The 13,921-nt window shown below is 43.2% G+C and overlaps 1 protein-coding gene across 4 annotated transcripts in view; it reads right to left on the bottom strand.

Moving 5' to 3' along the window:
* Window positions 1–13,921, bottom strand: part of grh (grainy head) — a 216,022-nt gene that overhangs the window by 37,507 nt on the left and 164,594 nt on the right. For all 4 annotated transcript variants that reach the window (XM_071660207.1, XM_071660213.1, XM_071660212.1 and 1 more), the window contains exon 5: window positions 4,189–4,300. In XM_071660207.1, coding sequence (XP_071516308.1) covers window positions 4,189–4,300 — 112 coding nt within the window. The remainder of the gene's footprint in view (window positions 1–4,188; window positions 4,301–13,921) is intronic.

The raw sequence follows: 13,921 nt of genomic DNA, 5'->3' as shown, positions 1-13,921 counted from the left end.
GCAGAGTTGCTATCCGAACGAGTCGTATCACAATTATATCAAACTATCAAATTCTACAACATTCTAAATCAAAGTCTGATGTGAGAGACAGATAGTTTACTTTATAAAGATGCATGTTAAGGCACGCATTTAACAATGGCTGGTTGAAGAGTGTGTTTATATACATGTTTATATGCTTCCGCTTGTGGGGTGAGAGGCTTGTGCAACATACATAAATACATACGCCTGAACCAGTCGAACAGATATGATCAATACATCTGGTTCGTAACGGAGAAGTTACACCTTCAGACGACCTCTCCAACGCATAACTATTAGCAATGTGCTTTCCGATTTATCATAAGCAAGCACCACCTCCGCCCGTCGGTGGCTCTTGCCTCGTGCCTGAGGTGTGATCATGATAATCATTCGCACTGATTAAAGATAACACCAAGCACGTTCATTGATTGAGCCTCTAATAGAATTCTGGAGTTCTTTTGTAAGGTATTATCGGGCGTTGAACTTTCTGTGTACGTTATTTCATCTATATCTTTATATCAAGTCTTGTGGACGTCTGATTAATAATCCCTGGTTAGCTTTTTGTAGACAATGTTCAAACTATTTTCCCCATTTGATATAGGAGGACAAGGGCATATTACATTCACACTCAAACAAGATCATTAGCTTTTTTTTCTATCTTCGCTCTATAAAGATCGAGCAGCAACCAAATATAAATTACCCAGGATGGTAGAAGCAACATGGTTTACATTCCTTTCTTTTTTGATTCAATAAAGTTCAACTGTTTTTTGTGTGGGAGGAAGATGAAAGACTATCCCAACCGTTATGTATCATCCAACACCCTTCCCCCCGGATCAAAAGCCATGAAACGTACAAAATAGGGAGTTGCGAAGACTGAAAGGAGAATCTGTAATTATCTTGTCCGATCTACATTCCCTATAGCGAAGGTGATTTCCACGGGGCCTGCAGCTTGTTGTTTTGCTTATAAGAATAGTAGCATCCATCAGGGCCGATGAGACAGGGGAACAAACGATTGCATAGATGACAGAGAGGAGGTGGTGCTTTGGGAGGTGGATGTAAGGTAGGAATTAGTCAGGCTTAGGACGCAAGAAGGGAAGATAAATATGATAGATTGGAAGGGAGGGCAACTGTGCCGCAGGTTCAATGGCGGTCAGAAGGTTGAAGTAGAGTAAGTTGATGAGTGGGCAAGGGTCAAGTAGAAGAGGAGACTTATGGCTGAGGAGGAGGAGGAGGAGGAGGAGGAGGACCAGAATGGAGACTGGGTAGACAAGGTTAAGTGGGAAAGAGTTATGGAGGTGGGTAGTGTTGTGCAGGGAGGGACTCTGGACAGACAGGGTGGTGCAAAACGTGATGAGCTGTGTCATGTCGGGAGAAGGATTGAACACGCTTGGATAGGCGAAGAGGAACAGTTAGTTGGCATTGTTAGGTGGAGGGGGACTGGCAGGTATGGTGATGTAGATAGGTGATTGGGGTGGAACTCGTTGTTACAGAGGATTAAGTTGAGAGAAATAATGGAGGAGAGAAAGGGTCAGGTAGACGGGGGTGTGGTTAGGACACCTAAGGTAGAAATTAGGGGGATGGTGAGTTGGGTTAGAAAGTCTCGCATAATCATTTGGAAAGTGCTAAATGAGGTCATAAGGTTGGTGTGCTAAGAAGACCTTTACCTTTATCCTCCAAGCGATATAGAAACAGTTAGAAAGACGCTCCAGGTCTGACTCTCAGTGAATGGACGAATAGGAAAGCCCTCGAGATTGGCTTCTCAACATCGAAGATAGAGTAACAGGATTGCTTCTCGAATGCGATAAAAAGTAACAAAGAAGAGGTGACCTCAAGCTGACCTCTCGATACAAGACATTAACCAGACCTTCGATCAGTGAAAAGGAAGTGGAGGAAAACATCTTATTGACCTCAAGAAACAGAGGAGTATGTCTGGCCTTCATGTAGAAGGAAAAAGGGTCAGTGACCTCGGAACTACATGGGCTACACAGAACAGTTCATTCTGGCCTTCGCGTGGAAGAGGGAAAGGGTCATTGACCTGGAGACCAGTCAGACTTTACAGAACACGAGAGGCCAGTGGGTAGTGTCCGCTGATGACGTTATCCAAGCTCCACCCTCCCAGATGGCAACCCTCAAAGCGGCACAGCGGCCATACCAGTTACTTGTCAGCCTGGGAAAAATATATTACTTGTTTGGGTTATAAGTCTTGGGGTGGGTAGGTGGGGGCGGCTGGAGATGAGGTCAGCCGTTCACTTGTTCAACTCTCTCTCTCTCTCTCTCTCTCTCTCTCTCTGTCATAACAAGATGATCAGAGAGAGAGATGGAAAAGTCTATTTAGATAGGTAGTAGTGTACCTGAAGGAATTGAACGATGAGAGATGAGAGCAGCGAGATCATGAAACTACTGACAATACATGGATGAGACCTTACACCAGCTCAATAGGGTAAGTGACACCAGCTCAATAGGGCAAGTGACATGAAGCGAAAAGTCATAAACCAAAGACTAGAGTCACAAGAGCATGTTCAGATGATAGCATCATCGAACCCTCTAACGAATCGTATGATGATGAGAACTTTCAGCACAAGAGACAGAATGCTGGTGATGAAAATGTACATGTATAAAAAAAAGATTGTATACAACTGTGTCGTAAGGTGATCAACCAAGCAAATGAAAGTATATATAATTTCGAGAGAATTCAAAGGAGCTTCATGAGCAAAAATGAAGAAATGGAATAGAAGAGAAACATCACAAGGCGCTAAAAGACTCTCAACGTTTACGTCCTAAGTTGAAGATACAGATACTTCTAAACCTGCGCATGACAACAAAGTGAAGGAATGAAGGGTACTGCGAAGCCATTCAAAAGCATCTCAACATGGAAGAAACAGAGTCAGTATGTTTAAGAACACCGTGGGATATGATGAAAAAAAATAAACAAATGAAGAAACAGAGTCTGTATGTTTAAGAACACCGTGGGATATGATGAAAAAAATAAACAAATGAAGAAACAGAGTCTGTATGTTTAAGAACACAGTGGGATATGAAATAAATAAACAAATGAAGAAAGAGTCTGTATGTTTAAGAACACCGTATGATATGAAATAAATAAACAAATATATGACAGCATGGCAGAAATGCAAGACAAATCAATGTATTACCTAGGTGTAACAAGAAACATGTATTCAACAACCATACATAAACTAGAAAAAAAAAGATTTAAATCAGTCCTAAGATGACCCAAAGATTGGCAATTATGTATTCAGCGCAGCACTGGCCGCCTCCTACCCAAACCACATCTAAACACTAACCTCTACGCTCATATATACACACCTTGTCTTTACCCGACACATCATCCACCTCTCCTCACAGATCCCTCCCCGAGTTAACGAGCTTAACACACCCAAATAACCCAAGAAGCAGTAAACAACCGCTCTACCAACTCGGTTTTGAACCCCTCCTCGTCAGATACAGATCATCGCACCAGTAGCCACACGTAGACAAGAGTCATTCTCTCTCGTCTACACTCCGGACGTAACCCTACAATACAACAGAACCGTTGCGACATACCCTAAAACCCGTCAAGCCAACGACGCAACTGTGTCATCTAACCCTAACCACTCAGTTGCCCCGCACTCTCCTCATACAGTTGCACGCAGATCAACATCACTGCATTGTGTGATCTATATTCCTACCCTGTGGACGTGGCCGGCTTCCTTGGAGTTTTGAAGGCCTCTGAGATAACAGGATTTCTTGGATCAGGAAGTCTTATATATATATATATATATATATATATATATATATATATATATATATATATATATATATATATATAATGATTATATATAAGCTTACTTCAGGTATCCATTTATCAACCAACCAAAAAAGGAGAGGATGAACAGATGGGTTGGCGGTGAGCCAGTCGTTCGAACCAGAACTCGAACCTGATCTCCACGATTCACAGGGGAGGTGACACGAACCGCTGCACCACGGAGACTCATCTTCGTCGACCTTTCACGAGCCATTGACTCACCGGCGGACAAACCAGTGCTGCTGATCATCCTTTTTTTTCCCCCCCCCCCTTCAGTTTGCCATAGATTTATCGACCAGTTCTGCGCGGGAGGTTGAACGCTGGAGGTGTGTGGGAGATACAAGGAAAACAGAGAAAAAGAAAAGACTCACCAACGTCAAGGATGCGTTGCTTCACGGAGTGTTGTCGACTGTGCCAAAACTGCCATGCTTTGATTTCGTCCTCTGGCGTCTTCTCCTCCCGGAAAACCAGCATCACCACACTCTGAAGCGAGAGAAAGTAAATGAGTGAAAGTCTGTGTAACTTCACCGTGATATAAGGGAAAAGCTGACCACTTGCCTTCATCTTCATACAACAGACTTAGCTCTAGAGACAGGATACGCAGATCCGAGTGAATATTAACACGTATAACAACCCCACGCTCTCAAAGGAGAAAGGATTAGCACGTCTGAATTAACATTAACATGTAAAATCGTCTCGTCTGGCAGAGAGAAAGTTGAGAAGGCGAACTGACCAGGGATGAGTTGGCAACATGGTGAACTAAGATATAATAATCCTCCAACTACAATTAATCAACGGAATCCTCAAGGGAAAAATGTCTAGGTATATTATCTTGAGACTGTGCTCTTGTGTTAGCATTTTATATTCCAGTATCAGTTATGCGATCAGATTCTAATCAGGTGATTAACATTAATCATCCTAGTATAAGATAAATTTTGATACATTATACATTCCTTAGTTAAAGATGAACACACACACTCACACACTATACATACATATATATATATATATATATATATATATGAAAATCATCAGGTCTTGGACGAACATCTTCGTCTTATTGGTTTACGTTTCGGTAATCACATACACCATCATCATCAGAGTCTTATATAAACAAAGGATGATATATAAGTAACATAAACAATATCAGTTTCTGTTAAAAACATAATATCCAATATGTTTCTTGAAAAATAGGTGTTAAAGTAAATTGAATAATCGAAAAAGAATAAAGGAATTTGACTAACAATCACCTTATCTGAAATACATTAAAACGTGACTATCATAACAACAGACACAATATTTCCTACGAGATTATATATTCTACAGTTCATAATGAAACATCCTAACGTTCAAACACACATATCAAAACAACCACACAGCTCAACTCAAACCTTATGAAAACTATAAACACAACAACTCTGTTCATACCTCGTTGTTGTTTCTAATGGGTTGGTTTCTGTAGGGCGGGAGGGCCTCCAGTATTAACAGATCGGTGTTTGATGAGCTACTGGCTAGCACAGGGAAGCTCCCTGCCGACAATGAGTGGCCACCTTCGCCAGCGTGGTACCGTATGGCTCACAAGGGCAGTTTGGTGATTAGGCAGTTCGTTCGCACTGACCGCTCGAAGCGTTTATGAAGCACGAGTCCTGAGGTGTGGCTTCGTCTTGCCACTATACAAAGCATGACAGTTGTTGCATTTATACCGGCAGACAAATGACGACTTTAACTCGGCAGGAATAACATCCTTGAACTGGAGAAGATGACTGAATTGTATTTCTTGGTTTCGAAACTATAATGTTAACTTGCGGGTCAAACTTACGTAATAATATAGGTCAGATTCTTACGTAGAGTATAACCGCACTTCCATTGAACAGGGTTGGAAGATATGATACATCCTTGGGTACAAATGATGGTATACTGATGGACATGATAATTTGTTCGGTGATTTACCAATATACACATTAGTGAAGTTTACAGGAGAACCATTCTCATGCAAAATAGGATTATTCTACTTCAATGTGGAATCTAAGATAACCAGAACATATAATAAAATTCTTGTGTGGTCAGGGTTACCACCAAGTTGCACATGTTTTCGATCGGGATAGAAGAGGAGAATCTCGTGCAAAGATCAGTGACTGTTGCTTTCCTGTATACTGATGTTGTGAAGGAATTTCCACGTATACGTATCTTGATATTTGAAATATTATAGTTAAGAAAATGACTTACACTACGTATGGCGCCCCTGGCTACACACACACACACACGCACACACACACACACACACACACACACACACACATACACACACACACCGCAAAAATGGACTATACAGTGCAGGTCCTCGGCATACTAAGATTCATAATAGGGGCGAGGGAGGGAGCTTATGCCATGCCAAACTCAACCTCCTTTGTGCCTAGGTTATCAGTCAGACGCTACCACAAGGGCCTATGCCACCGGCCCGGCAGCTACTGTCTATCATGGAGGATGGGGAGGGATGGAGGGGGTAGAGGGTGTGGGGGAGGGGAGGCTAATGAGAACATAGTACGAGTGGGAGAGAGAGGGTTGGGAAGAAGAGGAGGTGGGGCGCATTGTGGACGAGGTAGGTGAGGAGGAGGAGCAGGAAGAGGAGGAGGAGGAGGAGGAATAGAAGGAGAAAGAGAAGGTGCAAAAGGTGGTACCGTGAAGACGTGGGTATGATTACATGAACTTTGTAATCAGTTACGACAACAATTGCTGATATGAAATTAATGTTACGTGCACGATTAAAAGAGCCTAACCATATAATTGATTACGATTACTTACACACTGTATTAGACTACTCTATGATTACTTTTGAATCGATTCATAAAATCGGTTACAGAATACAGTTACTGATTACGATGAACCTCATCCTTGGAGGGAGAGTCGAAAAAGGTATACACGATCATGGAACACGTAACTATCGAGAGGGATTCTTCATTCCTGAGTTAGAATCCGAGAAAATACACCACAGTGATGTTTGTCTTGAAAATAATCTCAAGACTGGGATGAAGAATTATTGTGGCGAACGATGCAGATGATAGAGATTGATAAGATAGTGATGATAAATGACGTGTGTATTATTTGGACTAATACCTCTGCAGAAGAAGAAGGGCAAAATGAATGACAGTAGCTTAGAGCATCTAGATCACTTGATAAAGATTTCTGGCGAATTTATAAAGTTTCCAATTCTATTCATGTATGAATGTAACGTAAAACCTAAATTGGTACTTTTGTCTTTTGCTGTGTTTTTAAGTATCAAGTATAAGTATTTTGTTTCATATCTTTTTACTTTGTACCATTGTGTGTGCATGTATGTGCTTGTGTGTGTTTGCATGTTTCCCTTCGTGTGTTTTGGTATGTGTATGAATGTGTTTGTATGTTTGTGCAGGTATGCTTTGCTGTATGTATATATACTTTCATATGTGTATATACCAGTTTCTGTGCAAAAATATACACTTCCCTCATAGGTGTTTTCATTTGCCTCCATCGGCACGAAAAAACTATGGATACTATGACAGTCTTACATGTGATTCTGATGGCGTCAATGACGAATAATATAAATTAAGTTACTCTGAATATCGAAGCAGATTCCAGCGCAGCCAGCGAATAGGGATAGACATGGCTCTGTATCAAACCCTTTGCGTGGGAAGCTACAACCAAAAAGGGGTGTTGGATATTAAGGGAACGATGTTCATTTAAGATGGTAACAGTATAACTGACGATGAGGTCCTGGGTAGACGCCAGGGAGGAGAGTCTGAAGGTGTGCCTCGTAAGCACCGGGATCTAAGAGAGGATCTAAGTTATGAAAAGCGTGTTGAGTCCTACAAAAGAGAACACTGTAGAACTCCCAATCTCTTATACACTTCAGGTTGAACGATGCACGAGAAGAGTCGACTAAAAGCAATATGATAATTAAAAGATTGAACCAAAATTGGAAGGTCTTGATAACGGTGTGTTAAGGCGATGAAGTAATTAGATGGTTTAATGTTTAGATGGTTTGGAGGGGAGATGAACTACCATTGTAAGATGATGTATGATAGCGCTGCTGACGGCCGGGGAGAGAGAGAGAGAGAGAGAGAGAGAGAGAGAGAGAGAGAGAGAGAGAGAGAGAGAGAGAGGCTGAGGGTCGGTTTGAACACGCAAGGGATGAGCCGATTCACCGAACGGGTTGTGTTGAGGTTTTCGAGACAAAAGACGCTACGAGAGGCAGGAGAAACAAAAACACCCCGATCGCACACAGTGGAAACGGTTCCTTGGTGGAGTTTAGAAGGAGTTGAGACGCAAGATTCCATCGGTTCCGTGTGTTGTAAGTGAATGAATATGGAATATGGGGAATCGCGGGGGATCTGATGCACTTTGTTTCACTCAACGGCAGTCGAGGTTAACTATGGGTTTAATATTCATGATCATTTCAGCCAATTTGGCAACCAATTAACTTTCTTGAGGTCTTTTGTTTACGCTGATTTAATCAAGGCTTCGTAAACCTGACATTAACAAGTCTTGGGTAGTTATATCTTAGGCAGTGTGTTCGAATGCTTAGAGAATGACAAAGAAAGAAAAAAAGAAGGTATACTGAAAGGTATACTTCCAAATGATGATAGTAGAAGTAATGATAGTGATAGTGGTAGTAAAGGCAATGGTATGGTAGTGAAAATGGTGATGCTGATAGTGAGATTGTATTAATGGTATAGTGTTGCCAGTCGTGCTAAAGTACCTGAATAAAAGTTACTGGCAAATTCTCAACCTTTACAAAAATAGTATGGCACTTGTGAGGGCATTAAACTCTTCATGAAATGGAACAATGAAATTAAAGAGAAAATGTTTATTTGCTTTCGGGTACCTGTGTTGTAATTGTTATTCACAATTTCTCTTATCAGTTCTTACAAGTTTCCCAAACTCTGGTAACAAAGCGCTCATTTCAGACACCTGAAACATCCACAGTGTTTCATCCCAGCATAACCCAATCACAGTGCTTCATCCCAGCATCACCCAATCACAATGTTTCATCCCAGCATCACCCAATCACAATGCTTCATCCCAGCATCACCCAATCACAACGCTTCATCACAGCATAACCCAATCACAACGCTTCATCACAGCATCATTCATTTTAAACCCGGGAAAGGGAATGTCTGTTATAACAAAAGGCGAAAATGATATAACCGACCTCTCTGCTTGCATAAATGACCTTAGCCGACCTTTATATATGAACTTAAGACCTCTGAACTACAAAGGCTTGTGGGGGATTCGCTTCAACTCCAGCATTAGGTTCGAAACCCGAATATGAACAGCGTACCAACAAACACATCATTCTCCACTTCTCAATCCTGGATTGCAAACACCACATAATTTCTGGCCTTCATTATCATGCCCCCATGCACTAGGACCATCAATTATAGCGATCCAGCTTCGACTACTGAATGACCCAATCCCCCAAATTATCATGCATGAATAAAAACATAACTTGCAGGAAATTACCCCAGGGATCCATAAGCAAGGAGGGAGAAGAGACTTAAGCTTCTGATAACACCAGCGCATTAGCTTCTCAATTGGTAGTAATACATGGCGATCCTTCTACAATAAGGATCTGGCCGAATCATGGGGGATGAAGGAGTCAGGGTTGATGATGATAGACAGAAACGCTCACAGGAAAACAGAAATGGCGTAGAAGGCGTAGCTACATACCCGTTTGATTCCTACTTCACCCCACCCCCACTCCACCTCCCAACCTCTTTGTTCGACGGTGATGGACGGAAGATGCGTTTCAAGTGTCGATAATACTACCGAATCATCGTTCAAGGTATATGAGTTGTATTCACTCGCTCTTAACAGTCTAAAATCTCAGGCTAAGAATTCTACTGCAGGTCGAATGCTACTCTATTTTTATCTCGGAGTATTCTGTATTATGTATCATCCACCTATAGTGGCTACAGAGAACATCCTCACAAGACTAGAAAATGTGAATGTAGCTACTGAGGAGAGGTTGTATAAGTGGAGGCGACAATCTCATCATTTACGATATCATTCATCACTGGCTTGTTAAGCTCAGGATCTCATTTTCTATTCGTATGTAACTCTTATTATTTCCTGGTTTTGATATTCACTCACTTTGATCTTAGACGGAGGAGCAGTTGGGACAGGTAGACAGAGACAGACAGAGAGACAGAACGTAAGAGAGGTAGCGACAGTCTCAAGCAGCCAAAGAGACACGAGAATGTACAGGAATCGGACACGGGTTCGACACATGGACAGTTATCTACTGACGGTTAGGCAGACGAACAAAAGCAGCTGTGACGATCGTAAGTACGACTTCTACTACGCCGCCACCACAGCGTATCAGCGCTTCTTGTTAACGAGGAGCGAAAGAAGGAAAAACAGGAGTCCAACGTGCTTTGTACGAGGCGGACCCCTCTCTGCTCCTCCTCCTCCTCCTCCTCTGACGCCGCCACCCGATCAATCGCGATGTCCATCCTCTCCGTGAGGGAGGACCCCGACCATGACATGGAGAAGCGAAGGTGCAACAGTAACATTATCTGGAACACAGACAGAGACGAACAGGTCGGCCGAGTCACTCCACCAGGGGGACGGACGGAAGCAGAGGAGAGAAGGAGGGGGTGTTTGGGGAAATGTGGGCCCCCCACCCCCTTTCCGGCACGTGAGGGTGCTGCCTGGGGTAGCCGGGTCTTCAAACCAAGCCCCCCCCCCCCCACCCCCTACTCCTGCCACTTGGTATAAGAAAAACAAAAAAGCAGAGCTAATGAGAGTCTTGGTGTTTTAAGAGATTTCCAGACGTCGACTCCACGTTCATCTGCTGGCTGTTACAGAAACCCCTGAAGGGAGGGTATAAAAGCGTTCCTCTTTTTTTTTCTTTGACAGTTTAATAGATAGAATTGAATCGTTAATTTCAAAAAATATGAGTCTACTCTTGACCGAGTCGAAAACTTATAATTCTACCTTATTAAAGACTGGAGGTTGTGTGATGGGAGATCGATGAGGAATTATCAAAATTCGTTGGAACTGGGAATCTGCTTAACACTTCATCTCAAACACTGCGGCAGCTAAACATAAATAAATGAAGTGGATAAATATGATAACTCTGTGTCTAAATGCAACACGTATGAAAGACCCGAAGAAAGATGCAAGAAATGCGACCATCTTGAAGCGATTCTATAGAGACATCCAACCGTGGTGTGGGAGGCGCTGGTTACGCCTCTCTTTCCTAGCTTACCTGAGGTTCGTCAAATGCGAGATATAAGGGATGTGGATTAAGACCCGCTACGAACGCAGACAACTGCAGCTTATACAGCATTATGCCACGGCAGAAGAACTTTCTTTTAGCATATTACACGAGTCTGATCGGTCATATCTATGCAAGATCAGCGGGTAAGAGACGGCTTTAAGAATGAATCTTTAAGAGAAAATATAAAGCGTAGGATGAGGAAGATCTCGTAGCAGATGTGAGATGTGTGTCCGGGTTCGGACGCGATGTATTAAGCACAATGTAAGCCATGTCTCTACCAGGTGCCGAACTGGGATTTCTCTCGTATACACCCTCCCAGTCTTGACCATTTTGAACCTATGATCACGGCAGGTTGGGCGAATCATGCAGCAGCACGAGCAGGAAGGAGATACGAGTGTGAGCAGGAGTACTGGAGGTAGAATGAACACGAAAATATTAAAAAAAAAAAAAAATTGAAAACTGGCCACTCGCTGACACAGGTTGGGACAGCTGAGATGTGTGCAGGGGTGGATGGTGCATGTGTGTTGGAGAGAGAGAGAGAGAGAGAGAGAGAGAGAGAGAGGATGGATGTTCCGAGAGGGCAACTGAAAAAAAAAAATGGTTTTTTGAGTAGATATGGTAGAGAGGTAGACGGGTCATGGTGAAGGGGTAGTAGAGTCATGGCAAAGGGTCATAGGTCATGGTAGTAAGGGTGGTAAATGGTTATAAAGATTACATCGGTGGGTGTGGAGGGGGCTATGGAAAAGGGGAGGGGTTTAATGGTAGGGCAACGGTACCCAGGTAGTGGTTGTGGGAGAGACAGTGAATCATGGTAAACAGAGGAGAGCATGGTAGAGTGGTAGGAACCACATTAGAAAATTAGTGAAGGATGGTAGTCATGGTAGTCATGGTTCAGGGATGATCGTCATGGTAGATGGACAATGATCATGGCTGAGGGATGATGATCATGGTAGGTGTTCAGAAATGATTATGAGAGATGATAATACATCATAGTAGAGTGGGCTAATGATCCTTATCTACCTGCTGTGATCATGGTAGATAGACGGGGGTGGGGGCGTATGGCAGAGAGGCATAGGTTAGGTTAGAAAGATTTTTTTTGCTCAAATCTTACAAAAATACTTTGTAAGACAAAGGAAAGGGTACGCAAGGTGGTTTGATGGCATTGGTGTACGTCGTAGAACCTTGACTGTATTCATGTATTATGTGTAGATTGTCTTCTCACACTTCCTTTCTCAACTCTTCGTATCATTTCGTTAAAGGTTCCTACTTGGCCCATAAGAGAAACACAAGAATTGCTTGAAAGGAGAAAACAAGAAAAAAAAAGTGACGGAAGCTAAATAGATTAATATGAAATATAGATACGCTAAGCTGACATAACTCAAATACGAGAGAGAGGAAAAAAAGGTGAATTAAATATCAAAAGGCGAGGTTCCTTCGTCAGGAGGATCGTGTTACAGCGGAGAACAGCGTGCGACAGGTAAACCTCAAAGTGATCGGCCAGGCTCCCACGCCAGGTATCCCTGTGGGGTGCCCCTGTGGGGTAGGGGCGAGGGGGCACTGGAGGAGAGGGAGTGGTGGTGAGTTTGTGTGATGGGCGAGGGTGGCCGTGTTTGTGGTGGGGAGGGGACGGGTGGGGGAGGTGAGGGGGGGGGGAGCGATGGAAGGAGAGAGAGAGAGAGAGAGAGAGAGAGAGAGAGAGAGAGAGAGAGATGGGATGGAAGTGGACCTGGGAATGTGCGACGTTTTCCAGGGGTGTGTGTGTGTGTGTGTGTGTGTGTGTGTGTGTGTGTAGCAGATGCTGTCTCCTCTACGGAACGTAGATTAAGGCATCGGCTTCGTGTCTCAGGACCGAGCGAGCAAAGATCTCTCCCATTATCAATGTCGGATTCCCGGGTCAGTCGGACAAACGGGGTCGGGCTGCCCAGGCTGGGTTCGAAAATGGGGAAAGGGTGTCTTTATCTGGATGCTAAAAAAAACATGGATATATATATATATATATAGCCTCTGGCATATATGAGTTTATCTATTGTATAGTTTCGCATCAGAAGCAGTGGTGATCTTTCTCACATACGAATCCATAAATCTTACCATCAGTGAAATGAATTCATAAACGAATTATATCAACGAACAGCCTTTCCTCTGTCGGTCTTTCGCTTATAGTATATGCGAGTTATAACCTGATCACCACACGTACACATTTCCTTCGTAGGATTACTGTATGAAACGCCGAAGTAGTAGTAGTTCAAGGCCGCTTATACAAGACGTAGCGACCTCGTCGGCGCTAGGGTGCGGAGCAACAGGCCCGCTGGGTTTATAAAACGGCCAACCACTTCGTACACAGCCATTTACCAAAGGCTATAACGAGCTTCTCGCTAAATCCAGATTGCGCGCCGCCACCATACCGCCATCCAACGCCGCTCGAGCAATTGGATCCCATTTCTCCCCAACATTTTTCAACAGATCAAATGCTAAGTGAAACTCTCTTTACACACGCTTAAGGACAGATGTTGTCGTTGATCCTCTTCAAAAGTATAGAGGAAAATATATCAAAATTCATGTTGAATTGAGAAATTCTCTCGACGCCAGGGATATGGCACTTGTTTACCTCCTTTCCCCCAACACCATCACGTTGCTATGAGCTTCCAGACTCTCACAGACGAAAGATACTAGACGAAATGTAAAATACTTTAGGGAGAAGAGAGAAGCGACACACTGGCCTTTCGTTCCTCTTCCTACTTCAGAGGATCGGGAAATGAAACTAGCATCCAGGTCCTCCTGGAGAGGGGGTTGGAATCACATATAGGACCTCCCTGACAAAGGTCTTCGCCCCGGACGCCCCATCT

Source organism: Panulirus ornatus, chromosome 69 (assembly GCF_036320965.1).
Source record: "Panulirus ornatus isolate Po-2019 chromosome 69, ASM3632096v1, whole genome shotgun sequence".
Classification (NCBI taxonomy): domain Eukaryota; kingdom Metazoa; phylum Arthropoda; class Malacostraca; order Decapoda; family Palinuridae; genus Panulirus; species Panulirus ornatus.
The sequence above is the reverse complement of the archived record's forward strand: the minus strand, read 5'-3'. Positions and strand labels throughout refer to the sequence as shown.